Source organism: Balaenoptera physalus (assembly GCF_965194825.1).
Source record: "Balaenoptera physalus genome assembly, chromosome: 3".
Classification (NCBI taxonomy): Eukaryota; Metazoa; Chordata; class Mammalia; order Artiodactyla; family Balaenopteridae; genus Balaenoptera; species Balaenoptera physalus.
In genome coordinates, this window is record NC_138890.1 from 10,485,978 (window position 1) to 10,500,435 (window position 14,458).

Genomic DNA, 14,458 nt, shown 5'->3' on the forward strand with positions numbered 1-14,458 from the left:
CTTATCAATTATGAATTTACAAGCGTTTCAGGAGCCCTGTGTCAGGGACAGGGTCAAACACCAAATATTAGAACTAGAGGTGCTCCTAGTGTTCTTGTCGCTTAGGAATTTACAAAGGTTTTAGGAGCTCTGTGCCAGGAACTGGGGGGAAGAAACCAGTACATATATTTTTATTATCTGACAGCTGACAACTTTATGGTCTATCCCTCCTTCTTCCCCTTGTGCCCCACATCTGTACAAAGTGATAAAAAAAGTGACAACTTGCTGTGTCTGTGCTGGCAAGAGATTCACCAGAAAGCCCCCACTGTGTGTGTGAATTCCCATCCTAGCTCACCTCTTAACCTCAATAAAAAACCCAGGCCAGGCTCCTTTCCTTGCTCTCTGAAGGCATTTCCCACCTGCTTGAGAGGCCTGCCGCTCTCCCCAGAGCCCTCAGTTATCAAGTAATTAACCCTTTCATATATTTCTGGTAGGTGTGTGGTAGTCTCCACTACTCAACCAAACCTTGGGTGGTGGTCAGAGGTCTACCTGTCTCAGCAGGTTATAGAAAAGGTAACATGGTATATATATTGTAATATACTTCGCTTATTTGTTCTATTGATAAATCCTCCAGATCTTTTCATATCAATACCCTTTGTCTTTTGAAAGTACATATGATAATGAATTTATGTAAAACATCCTTTCTAAATACACACTGGCTTGTTACCAGTTTTTGCTGCCCAAACCATGAATTGCTACATTATAGGACAAACAAATATACACAAGGTATGTTCTTTTCCAACCTTAATTACTTCTTAAAATTTTTATCATCAGATATATTCGAGGAAAAACGTACAAGACGTTTTGTGGTAAGATTTAGTAATAATATAAACATCCTTGGAATCATCATGAAGATTCATAAATGGCCTGTGGGCAGTGGTGAAAGTCTATTGATATTCTTTATCCTTCATACCTTCACCATCTGTTAGTTTTTACCCAGCAGTGTTCTTTCAGTTTTGCCTCCTTTGATCTTTCAAAACATGAGTATTAAAGGAATATCATTGAAAAGGTTTTCCGGTGGTTTCTCTTTCTCAGTGTTTCACACATGCTAGTGTCTGAGGCTTCAGGGCTGGTCTGGGACTGAGGGGTTCATCCTCCCACCAGAGCCAAGTGCCCCTGAGGCCGGCGGGCTTTATAAAGCACCGAACGAGTCGGGGTGGGGAGGGATGGACGGAAGTCGCCCACAGAAGATGGTCAAAGATCAAAGGGGAGTCACACTCATTATTACGTATGGTGAGGCCACTTTTAAGTGACTGTGTTTATGAAGCAGTGTCACAGTTCCGTGAGGGTTCACGGCCTTTTGGGTCAGTGCGGCAGCGTCTCTAGAGGGGAAAGCACCCACCCACTGTCAATATAGCTCTGTTCAAAGACCCGACCGCCGGCCTGCTGTCACTCAGGCACGGGTGGGCGGGGCCTTGCGAACTGTCCAATCAGGGGAGTCGCCGGTTACGTACGTGTGGGCGAAGCTCCGCTGACGGCGTGGGTGGTGTGGACAGCGAGCTGGAGCCAAGGTGTTCCCGCGGTTAGATTGCCTCTCGGTACCCGCTAAGTACAGATGGCTCTGCCGCATCTTCTGTTGCTGTGACCTGCACTTGCTGCTCGGGAATCTTGAGGTGGACGACCCGGAACCCGAGAAACCGAAACATGGTGAGTTGCGGGGCTCGGGGACCTGAGTACGCAGGTGGCGCGGCGCAGCGTGGGGGCTCGGCAGGCGGCCGTTTCTCCTCTAGATTGTGCGCTGATCACGGCGAAGGTCATTGGGACGGTCGTGACTCGGTCTCCGGGGTTCGTGCGTGGGAGGAACTGTGGTCTGTGGGGTCTCTCCTGTCTCCCCAGGAGACCGTTTCCCCCTCACTTTTCTAAGTTTGAGGAGCACGACCCTGTCCCCCCAGATTGGTTTTCCTAGGGCTGGCAATAAATGCCTAAATATCCAGATCTTCCCCCTCCAGTTCATAGCATCATTATTACCTCTTATCCTCCGTGGTGCGTTTTAAACTACGCAGTATTTTAATTGTTTGTCATTTCTCCACTGAGCCATGGATGGCTCTTTTTAAATATTTGGGTTTTTTTGCCTGTGGATATTTTCCATGAGAGGAAATCAGAGATTAACCACCTGGAACTACGTTTTATAAAAGCCTTATGCCTTTCCTCCCCAGGACCTATCCTGGGCACAGACATCCTATTTGAGTCCTTTGGGTAGAGAGTCCTCTTTGGAGACTCCTGGGTGATCTGTCCTTTTATCACAGTTCCACTTCAGCACTGCACCTCCCTGAGTTCGTGACTTTATTCACTTTTTTTTTAAGTTTCCATTTTCCAAATAAATATAAAATGTACTTAATCAATAGATTGGAAGAGTGTATAAAATATTTCCAAAGAGGCAAGAAAGAGGTAGATTTCAGAAAAAATAAAGTATTCCATTATTCCACTTTCATTTTTTTCTTCCCATGACAGAGTGTAGTAACATTCTGAGATCTGGTGTTTTCTTTTTTTTAAAAATATTTATTTATTTGGTTGCACCGGGTCTTAGTTGTGGCCGGTGGGCTCCTTAGTTGTGGCCTGTGAACTCTTAGTTGTGGCATGCATGTGGGATCTAGTTCCCCGACCAGGGATCCAACCTGGGCCCCCTGCATTGGGAGCTCGGAGTCTTATCCACTTCGCCACCTGGGAAGTCCCTGAGATATGGTTTTTTCTTTTGGGTGATTTCAAATGCAATATCAGGGCTTACGCTTCCAACATCTAGTAGTGTGTTCAATTATGATTGTTTTCCACGCAATTTCTTCCCATGGAAATAATAATCAACTGACATTTATTTTCTGAAATGAATGGATGTTTGTGGGGGGTTTTTGTTGTTGAATTAGAAAAATGCCTTACAATTTTCTTTCATCCTTTATACATAAACACTGGCTTTAAGTGATTTTACCGGATTGTTCAAATACTGGGTTTCTGTGTTTAAAGTATCGATGCTGGTCCAGAGCAACTAGCTGGGAAGCAGAGACCTGAAGTCAGTGTCTCTTAGCTAAGCTAGCCCCCTCCCCACCCCATGCAAAGGGAAGTACTTGAAGGCCTAGTTGATTCTTCTAGGGAGCCTCACCTGTGGGTGTCCTATCTGCTCACACCTACTGTGGAAGAAGCCTTTATGCTGAGAGAAGCTACAGAGACCTGAAAAGCTGGGGATGTACATGCACATGGCAGGAGGCGTTTGTCGGGGTCTAGGGAGTGATGCTGTTTCTGAGATTGTAATTGTCTTTTCCTAGGACCTGTTTCTAGACGTAGGCTTGAGCTTTGCATCCGCAGTGTAAATGCACTGGGAGTAATTTGTGTACATAGAGGAAGTCTGTGAAGTCAGGAGATCTGTCTTCTGGACAGAGTGTTTATGAATTGGAGAGTTCATTTGGGTCACAATCTGAAATACTTTCTGGCCAAGAGTTCTTCACTTGTGAGAACAGAAGCCTGAGAGAGGGAGTATTTCCATTATGTCTTGAGAAGAGAGTGTGCAGAGCTCCCAGAGTTTGTTCCTGACACTGCTCAGGTGCCCCTACCCTCCATCACCAGGGACTGACCCACTCTAGGGGTTGTGTCCCAACAAGGGGAGCCTGGACCTCAAACTTGGGAAGCAAGGCTGCTTCTGAAATATGGGGAAGCAGGCTGCTTCTCTCACCTGATTCGAATATTTGCGTTTCTTTCCTTGTATGTGTTTACATCTTGGATATTGCAACTCTTAATTCTGTTTCCCTTGGTAGTTTGCGATATTATTTCCTGTGTGAGTGTGTAAGATTTCTCATTCTTGGACTTTGAAGATGTAAATTTATTGAAAGAAACAGTGGGAGGAAGGCAAGGAATTCTGGAACCAAGCAGAATATTTGTTCCTTTTAGGCAAGAGACCCTCAAGATAAGAGATGGGTGTATTTGAGTTTTCAGGTGGATTTTACATTTTGTAGGTCATTTGAGTATGTGTGACGCTAGAGAGCTTTGAAAATTTAAATACTGTGATATTAGTAAGGCAATGAGTTCCTATTTTAATTGATACGAGAAAAACTACTCAAAACTTACTTAACCCCCACCACCCTTTTTTTTTTTTGGCCTTGCTGCGCGGCATGTGGGATCTTAGTTGCCTGACCAGGGATCGAACCTGTGTCTCCTGCATTGGAAGTGTGGGGTCTTAACCAGTGGACCACCAGGGAAGTCCCATAAAACCGTTGAAAATCCTAAAACATTGAATGGATTAGGACCAAATCCTGAGTGTATTATAAAATGTTGCTTATTCTTGAGATAACCCCCTAGAGTGAGATACAAGGAGGAAGTATGATGCCTCTTCTTATTTTAGTTAGAAAGAGATTTGAAACTTCTCATTTTTTACGGTTTAAATTTTATAAGCGTTAGTGTTCAAAGGAGTAAATCTGAGAATGGTTTCCTCTGTAGAAAAGTGAAAGTTAAATAAATATAAAAATAAAAATTTCAAAGCAAAAGTAAGTTAATTAAAAATAAAGGCTATTAAATAGAAAAATATGGTTTATATAAATTACTCAGTTTATTTTAAATAATAATTCATGCGAAGATTAGCAAAAATCTGTAAGAGGAGTAGGTCTAAAGTAGACTCACTCCAGAACATCCTGATCCCCTCCAGGATTTCTTTGTCAGGATTTATCTGTATTATAGTGAAGCTGTGACAGAGGCTGTGTTGGACACAACGTATGGGGCACGGGTTGAAGAGGGGGATTATATCCTGTGCAAAAGGTAGGTCCAGTGGGTGGTCAGTCCCGAAAGAGCAGTTATATAAAAATAGAAAGAGAAGAGGGGGGAAAGGCTGTATTAGATGGCAGGCTTGAGTCCACACTCTTAATTCAAGAGAGCTCCTTGGGACACTTAAGTGCCTCTACTGCTGCTGCTGCTGCCTCTGTTGAAACAAACGTCCTGTCCTTCCAGGTTAGAGAGGACAACACCATGGCAACCCTGTGGAACAGCCAAGGGATTAGTTCAAACCTGACTTGAGCCCAGGTTCCTTATACTTTGTAAAACAACCACTTGTCTTGGAGGCAGCCTCTCACCCTGATGGCACTGATTTGAGACTCTGTGGAGGAAAAAATTTATAAATAGCAGGGTACAGAGGACACCCCTCTCCTGAAACATGTCCAGGGACTAAAAAAACGAAACAGAGAAGGACAAGAGGGAGAGGACAAAAGAAAAAAATTCTGAAACAAAGGTCCACAATTTGACTCAATTGGAAATCCAAAATATACTGAAAGAATTTACACAACAAAAGAGATGAAAGGGCACTACTTGGCTTTGGGGTCAACATAGTTGGTGAAGTAATTTTGCCATTTGCTATACTACAGTAATTCTCAAACCTTCATGCAAATAATCAATACCATGGCTCAAATTATAGCTATACGTGGGATGCCTTAAATTTAAGTCAGATACCTATGATAATCTTAGGGGAGTTAATAGCTATCATGTAGAATACAAATAGGTATGTTTCACCTTAACTATGAGAACTGTGGTCTTACCTGAATTCCCCATGATTGTTTTAAAATATCCCACACCCAGCGGGGAAGGTCTGAACCAATGAGTTATAAATTAAATTTTAATTTAGTCTTTGACACTTTCAAATTACATTATGAAAATGGGACCCTAAGACCTTACCCCAGTTAAATTACTTACTGTGGCCCAAGGTAAATTAAACAGGGTCTTGAAGGATTGCAAACCAATGTACAACACCTGTTTACTGAAGAAGTCATTATCCCCTCTCTTCTCCTTTTAACAGCTTTATTTGGCATGTTCTTTAAGCTGAAAAGAACAAATGGCACCTCAGGGCGGATTATGGCAACCTTGAGGCCATGATCACACCAAAAAACCCCTATTCCCAGTCCCCAACATTGTGGAAATTTTTGACTCCATTCATTCAGTATCTGGTAAACATTCTGCTCTCACAGATTGGGCTAAGTCTGTTCTGTTTAGTGTCTATTTTAACAGTCTCTCTACTGCAGTTGCCTTCACTTCTAAAAGGACATGATATTCTTTTACCTGGTTACCCTCAGGGAACCTCAACACCATTGCCACTGCACACAGCCCCTGAAGGCAGGGTCTGAACTGTAGCCACCTTCCTCCAGAAGCACAGGTATGACATTACATCAATGGCATCCTCTTCTGAGGATATTCAGGATATTAAAATATTGAGAATAGAGCTCATAAAAAGTGCATAGTCTATTGCCATGTATAGCATGTGAGACACTGGCACCTTGTTCAAATTCCTAAAAATTATTTGGTAATCAGGGACCTGCTCCCTGCCTGACATGGTAGAAATAAGTTGTTCATAGGCTCCTAATGCAAGAGCCTGCCCTAGGCCCCAAAATGTATGGCATTCGAGCTGCAATTGTCCCTTCTTTTTTTTTTTTTTAAATTAATTAATTAATTTATTTATTTATTGGCTGCATTGGGTCTTCGTTGCTGCATGGGCTTTCTCTAGTTGCGGTGAGCGGGGGCTACTCTTTGTTGCAGTGTACGGGCTTCTCATTGCAGTGGCTTCTATTTGTTGCGGAGCACGGGCTCTAGACACGCGGGCTTCGGTAGTTGTGGCTCGCGGGCTCTAGAGCGCAGGCTCAGTAGTGTGGCACACGGGCTTAGTTGCTCCGCGGCATATGGGATCTTCCCGGACCAGGGCTCCAACCTGTGTCCCCTGCATTGGCAGGCAGATTCTTAACCACTGTGCCACCAGGGAAGTCCCTGCAATTATCCCTTCTGACAGAGCTGTGCTAAAAATAGATAGCCCTGAGCATGTGACCCCTCATCCAGATTCCCATTATGATTTGGGACCTGTAAACAGCACCCCAAGAGCTCAGCTACAGAGACACCCTTGAGACAAGATACAGCTAAACCTGGGCCCCCTGCCATAACCTACCTGCAGGAGGGGTGGCCTCCCTTCTCCTCAGTTCCTTGCCAGGTGCCAGGTGCTCAAGGAGGTCACCCCCTTCCCAGACCCCTAGGCTCCCTGTGAGCTCCTTAGGAGTCCCCGAGTGAAAAGCAATGAGAGTTTTAGACATTAGAGACAACATCACCGCAATCATACATGATCCATCTCAGGCAGTTGCTGCTTTTCATCCCTCATTTAGGACAGCCTGATGAAGGATGGGACTCAAGGGTCCACAACTGACCAAACATCAGGCTGTCGTCTTAGCCCTGATCAGCAGTTGCCTTCGTCAGCATGTGTTTGCAGACCCCTGAATGATTGTCTAAGAGTTGCCCCTTTGTGGTCAAAGAATTCTGGAAATCTCTTGCCTAACAGATACCCACAATAGAAATCAAGATAACACTTGTCTGTATGTATACTGAGGCCACAACACAGGGCCTCGCCAGAACACTCTTACCGCGTCAGAGTCCCAGGCACTACTGATAGTAACCAAGGCACTCATTTCACTTTTCAGAATATACAGTGCTGGGCTGTGGAACACGGCATTCAGTGTAGTTTTACCCTCTCTTTTCCAGGTCTCAGGCTCCAGGCCTCATTAAGAGCGCCAAAATGGCTCATTGAAATAACTTCAAATCAATTGACTGAAGATGGCCTTTTTCAGTCATCAGTCATCAGGGATGAATATTAATGCAGCTGTCTTTATCTTTTTTTTTTTCCTATAAGACTTTACTTTTTTTTACAGCAAGCAATTTTAGGTTTACAGAAAACTTGATCAGAAAGTACAGAGAGTTCCCACATAACCCTTCTACCTCCACATAGTTTGCCTTATTTTTTATATTTTGTTATACTGTCTTCAGGCTTTGGCAATGTATCCACGGACAGTTACATGTGTCCATGATTCCTGTGTCCTGTAGAATACTTTCACTGCCCTAAAATTCTCTCACGTTCCACCTACTCATTCATTCCTTCTCACTCCCAAATCTCTGGCAACCAAAAATCTTTCACTTTCTCAGTTTTGTCTTTTCCAGAACTGTGCCTGGAATCATACAGTGTGTGGACTCGTCATATTGGTTGCTTTCACTTAGCAATATGATTTTTAACATTTATCCACATCTTTTTGGCTTGATACCTCATTTCCTTTTATTACTTGTTGATATATTTTATCGTATGGATGTTCCCATGATTAATTTTCCATTTGCAATTGGGGGATATCTTTTTACCTGTAAGTTCTGACAATCATGAATAAAGCTCTTATAAAAATTCACGTGCAAGTTTTTTTTTTTTGTTTCTGTGGTTATTTTTTTTTTTTGAGAGAGTTCTTTTGGGTTTTTTGTTTGTTTTGTTTTGTTTTGTTTTTTGGCTTCCCATCTGGCATGCAGGATCTTAGTTCCCCCACCAGGGATTGAACCCCATGCCCCCTGCAATGGAAGCACTGAGTCTTAACCACTGGACCGCCAGGGAAGTCCCCCAAGTTTTTTTTATGAGCATAATTTTTCAACTCTTTTTGGGGAAATACGAAGAAGCCCGATTGCTAGCTTGTCTGGCAAGAATAGGATTAGTTTTTTAAGAAACCTCCCATCTTCCAGAGTAGGCATATCGTTTTCCATTCCCACCGGCAATGAATGCGGGTTCCTGTTGTCCCACATCTTCTCCATCATTTGGTCATGGTTCTCAGTGTTTTGAATTTCAACCATTGCGGTGTCTAGTAATATCTCCTCCTTTTATTTGGAATTCCTAATGACATATGATGTTGAGCATCTTTTCTTATGCTTATTTACAATCCGTATACCTTCTTTGGTGAGGTGTGTGTTCACGTCTTTTGCCTGTCTTCTAATTGTTGAGTTTTAAGAGCTCTTTGGACATTTTGGATACTAGTCCTTTATCAGATAAATGTTGTTGTTTTTTTTTCCATGCTAACTCTCTTTTTCTTTTTCTTTTGGCTGTGCTGGATCTTAGTTGCTGCGCACGGGCTTTCTCTAGTTGCGGCAAGAGGGGGGCTATTCTTCCCTCTGCTGCGCGGCCTTCTCATTGCAGTGGCTTCTCTTGTGGAGCACTGGCTCTAGGCGCACGGGCTTCAGTAGTTGCAGCACGCGGGCCCCAGAGCACGCAGGCTCAGTAGTTGTGGCCCACGGGCTTAGTTGCCCCGCGGCATGTGGGGTCTTCCAGGACCAGGGATCAAACCTGTGTCCCCTGCATTGGCGGGCGTTTTCTTAACCACTAGATCACCAGGGAAGTCCCCAGATAAATGTTTTGCAAAGATTTTTCTCCCAGACTGTGGCTTGTGTATTCAGTCTCTTAATGCTGTCTTTCACAGAGCAGGTTTTCATTTAATGAGGTCAAACTTACTATTTGTTTTTTCCTCTCATTGATCTTGCTTTTGGTGTTTTATCTAAAAATTCATCACCAAATCCAAGGTTGCCTACATTTTCCCCTGTTATCTTCTAGTAATTTTGCATTTTACATTAGATCTGTGATCCATTTTGAGTTAATTTTTGTGAAAGGTATAAGATCCGTATGTAGAGTTGTGGGGGTTTTTTGTATATGCATGTTGAGTTTTCCTGGCACTGTTGAATATACTATGTTTTCTCCATTGAATTGCATTTGATCATTTGTCAAAGATCAGTTGAGTATATTTGTTTGGATCTATAAAAAAATATTGACTTTAGTGTATTAACCATTTATCCTTAAACCTTAATCTACTCATGTGTTAGTTCATGGGGCTTCTTTATTATTGTTGATTTTTTGAGATTTTCTCCTTAGATGATCATGTCGTGTGCAACAAAGACACAAGTATTTTTTACTTCCCATTCTGTATACCTTTCTCTTTCTTTGTTTTGATCAATACAGTTTCAGTACAGTTTTGATCAGTACTGGTGAGAATGAACATCATTGCCTTCTTCCTGATCTTACCAGGAAAGCATCTTATTTCTCACCAGGAGGTATCATGTTAACTGCAGGTTTCTTGTAGATAATCTTTCTCAGGATGAGGAAATTTCCCACTATTTCTAGTTTGCTGTCATAAATGGATTTTGAATTTTGTCAGATTTCCTCTCCTTTCATTCTTGATATTAGTATCTTTTTTTCTCAGCTTGTATAGATGTATGTCAATTTTATTAATCTTTTAAAGGAAGCAGCTTTTGGTTTTACTGATTTTTCTCAATTGATTTCTCATATTGTTGATTTCTTTTCTAATTTTTATTACTTCTCTTTTTGTACTTTATTGTTTTTAAATAGGTTATTTATTTATTATTTTAAAAAATTATTTTTATTTATTTATTTTTGGCTGCATTGGGTCTTTGTTGCTGCATGTGGGCTTTCTCTAGTTGTGGTGAGCGGGGACCACTCTTCGCTGTGGTGCGTGGGCTTCTTATTGCGGTGGCTTCTCTTGTTGTGGAGCACGGGCTGTAGGCGTGCAGGCTTCAGTAAGTGTAGCACGCGGGCTCTAGTGCTCAGGCTCAGTAGTTGTGGCGCACGGGCATAGTTGCTCCGTGGCATGTGGGATCTTTCTGGACCAGGGCTTGAACCCCTGTCCCCTGCATTGGCAGGCGGATTCTTAACCACTGCACCACCAGGGAAGGCCCTCTTGCATATTCTTTTTTTAAAAAATACATTTATTTATTAATTATTTATTTATGTTTGGCTGCGTTGGGTCTTCGTTGCTGCGCATAAGCTTTCTCTAGTTGCGGCGAGCAGGAGCTGCTCTTCATTGCGGTGTGCGGGCTTCTCATTGTGGTGGCTTCTTTTGTTGCAGAGCAGGGTCTCTAGGCGCGCGGGCTCAGTAGTTGTGGCTCGCGGGCTGTAGAGTGCAGGCTCAGTAGTTGTGGTGCACAGGCTTAGTTGCTCCGTGGCATGTGGGATCTTCCCGGACGAGGGCTCGAACCTGTGTCCCCTGCATTGGTAGGCGGATTCTTAATCACTGCGCCACCAGGGAGGTGCCCCTCTTGCATATTCTTGATTGAGTGTCTGTGTCTATGTTTGCCAAGAGTTGGCTAGAAGCTGCCCTGAGGCACATGAGTATACGGATTTTGTAATCTAAGTTGTCATGTCTTCTTCCTCATATCTGAGCTCTAAGATCCAAATTACTTTCTAGCCCATCAAATAGGACAGAGAGAGAGGAAGAATTGCATCTGTGGTGAATATTATACAAGCTAAAAGTAATATTCTCCACAGAATATTTGCATTCAACCACCTGCATCTGATTACTTCTAATGGCCTGGAATACCTAGAACTATATGGCCAGCTAGGCTTTGTTAAAAGTTTGCTTTCCACAGGCCTCCTGGAATCTCATGTTTAGTGATGAAAATAGAATAGAAACCCTCTAGTTCTTTACCATGTTTTTATTCATTGAAACCTCATGTAGATCTGACCTTCTGCTTCATGGAGTGCTGTGAACAGTAGGTAATAAAGAAAGAGATGAAAGGTTTTCTCACAAAGAATGAATGGTCTTAAAATGATAATGTTTGTTTCATTTATATAGCATTGTGTCATTTCCCAACATACTCTGGACCCTTCCATTAGAGAGCAATAAGATGTAATATGATCACTATAAAAGTGTGTAATATCCATGTGTTCATGATGCTGTTAAATTTATGAGGAAGTAAGTGTGGACAGAGAGTTTCTGATGATCAAGTCATAGAATAAAGGTTTGGAAATAGCAGAATCATACATAACCTGCCTATAAATGGAGTATAGGTGTCCAATGCTGTCAGTCTTACTCATCCTACCATACACATATTTGGTATGTTTTAGGACTCAGTGATTTTTGAGGATGTGGCTGTGAACTTCACCCTCGAGGAATGGGCTTTACTGAATTTTTCACAGAAGAAACTCTATAGAGATGTGATGTGGGAAACCTTGAGGAACCTGGCCTCAGTAGGTAAGGATGACAACTTTCCTTTACTTTGTCAGAGAACAAGTTTTCTTGCCCATGAACATTGTTCATGTAGAATGTGGAAAGGGAGCACATTGGTAAATAAGTTAGGCATGGTCACAGCTCATTATACAACTAGAATCTAATAATTTTTATATCATTCCTAATATTTTGGAGTCATTTTTCTGGGTTTGCATTTTAGGGAAGAAATGGGAAGATCATGACATTGAAGATCAGTACAAAAATCAGAGGAGAAAACCAAGGTGAGTCTCACAATAGAAAGTACTCTCTCATGTCAGAGTCCTGGTATATTATGAAATTTTAAAAACAAGCAAACAAAAGAAATAAGCCTGACTTCAAATGTATTTATTCTTAGAAGATTTTCACCAAAATACCCTCTTATATATGACATAGATTTTCAGTGTTTGCAAAATAGTTCACTTGGAAACAGTATTAATAAACCCTATGTATGGATATCACTGTTTTGATGATAGCAAGGGTGAAGTCCCCTTGCAGGATATTCAGTATATTCAATTCCAGATAATATAGGCAAGGCAGGAAATCTGCACTTTGGAGATAAATCATAAAAATGTAGTTCAAGTATTCTAATACATATAAAATCATTAATAAAGAAATCATTGATAACATGCTTCTCCTATTTTACAGAAATCATGTGGTAGGAAGACTCTGTGAAAATAAAGAGGGTAGTCAGTGTGGAGAAAACTTCAGCTTTATTTCAAATCTCAGTCTGAACAAGAAAACTGCTGGAGTGAAACCACATGAATGCAGTGCATGTGGAAAAGTCTTCATGCGTCATTCATCCCTTAATAGACACATGAGATGTCACACTGGACATAAACATGGAGAGAAGCCATATAAATGTAAGGAACATGGGGAAGTCTTCCATTATCTCCAGTATTTTGAAAAACATGAAGGAAATCACAATGGAAAGAAAACCTATAAATGTGTGGAATGTGGGAAAACCTTCATGTGGCTCAGAAGTTTTCAAAGACACAAGGTAACGCACACTGGAAATTCTCCTCATAAATGTAAGGAATGTGGCAAAACCTTTATTTCTTCAAGTTCTCTTCAAATACATGAAAGAACCCACACTGGAGAAAAATCCTATCAATGTATACAATGTGGAAAAGCCTATAGATATCATCAAAATTTTCAAACACATTTAAGGACTCACACAGAAGAGAAACCGTTTGAATGTAAAAAATGTAGTAACGTTTTCATTTGTCCTGGTTCTCTTCGGAAACATGAAAGAACTCATACTGAGGTGAAACCCTATGAATGTAAGCAATGTGGTAAAGCTTTCCGGTCTCACGTAGACTTCCAGTTACATGAAAGAAATCATACTGGAGAAAAACCCTATGAATGTAAAAAATGTAGTAAAGCATTCAGCTTTCTCAGTTACCTTCGAAAACATGAAAGAACTCACACTGAAGAGAAACACTATGATTGTAAACATTGTGGTAAAGCTTACAGAGATTACAGATTCTTACAAATACATGAAAGAACTCATACTGGAGAGAAACCCTATGAATGTAAACAATGTGGTAAAGCCTTCACTTATTATAGTTCCTTGAAAATACACAGAAGGACTCATACTGGAGAGAGACCCTATGAATGTAAGGAATGTGGGAAAACTTACAGATATTACAATTCCTTTCAAACACATGAAAGGACTCACACAGGAGAAAAACCCTATGAATGTAAACAATGTGGTAAAGCTTTCAGTTCTCAAAGAGGTTGCCAAGTACATGTAAGAAATCACACTGGAGAAAAACCGTATGAATGTAAAAAGTGTAGTAAAGCATTCAGTTGTCCCAGTTCTCTTCGAAAACATGAAAGAACTCACAGTGGAGAGAAACCTTATGAATGTAAGGAATGTGGGAAAGCCTTCATTTGTCACACAAACTATCAAAGGCATGTGAAAATGCACACTGGAGAGAAACCCTATGAATGTAAGCAATGTAGTAAAGCATTCGTGTGTCCCAGTTATCTTCGCAAACATGAAAAAACTCATGCTGGAGAGAAACCCTATGAATGTCAACAATGTGGTAAAGCCTTCAGTTATTACTATTCCTTACAAACACATGAAAAAACTCATACTGGAGAGAAACCCTATGAATGTAAACATTGTGGTAAAGCCTTTAGTTATTACCATTCCTTTCACACACATGAAAATACTCACACTGGAGAGAAACCCTATAAATGTAGTGAATGTGGAAAAGCCTTCATTTGTCACTCAAACTGTCTAAGACATGTGAGACTGCACAGTGGAGAGAACCACATAAATGTGAAGAATGTGGGAAAGCCTACAGTCATCTTAATTCCTTCAGAAGGCACAAAAAGACTCACTGGATAATCTTCCTGAATGTAAACAGCATGGTAAGGGACTTCCCTGGCAGTCCATTGGTTAAGACTCCATGCTTCCAATGCAGGGGCTGCAGGTTCGATCCCTGGTTGGGGAACTAAGATCCCACATGCTGCATGGCGTGGCCAAAAAAAACCAAAAAACAAAAGAAGTTAAACAGCATGGTAAGTCTTCATGGGCCCACATTACATATGAAAGCTCCTACAGAAAAGAAGAAAAAATGTAAGTAACATGACAAAGTTTGATGGAAATTGATTTA

The 14,458-nt window shown here is 41.5% G+C and overlaps 1 protein-coding gene across 1 annotated transcript; it reads left to right on the forward strand.

The window, feature by feature from the left end:
* The first annotated feature begins 1,393 nt into the window (after positions 1–1,393).
* On the forward strand, positions 1,394–14,193 carry LOC309658665 (uncharacterized protein). Its single transcript, XM_082457501.1, has 4 exons — positions 1,394–1,686; positions 11,693–11,819; positions 12,016–12,076; positions 12,480–14,193. Exons 1-4 carry the CDS (start codon positions 1,684–1,686, stop codon positions 14,188–14,190), a joined length of 1,902 nt encoding a protein of 633 aa, XP_082313627.1. The 5' UTR covers positions 1,394–1,683; the 3' UTR covers positions 14,191–14,193.
* The last annotated feature ends 265 nt before the right edge of the window (positions 14,194–14,458 follow it).

Coding starts and splice junctions, on each gene's coding strand:
- LOC309658665 (XM_082457501.1), top strand. Junction 11,820..12,015: donor GAGGAACCTGGCCTCAGTAG/GTAAGGATGACA, acceptor TTTGCATTTTAG/GGAAGAAATGGGAAGATCAT. Junction 12,077..12,479: donor AATCAGAGGAGAAAACCAAG/GTGAGTCTCACA, acceptor CCTATTTTACAG/AAATCATGTGGTAGGAAGAC.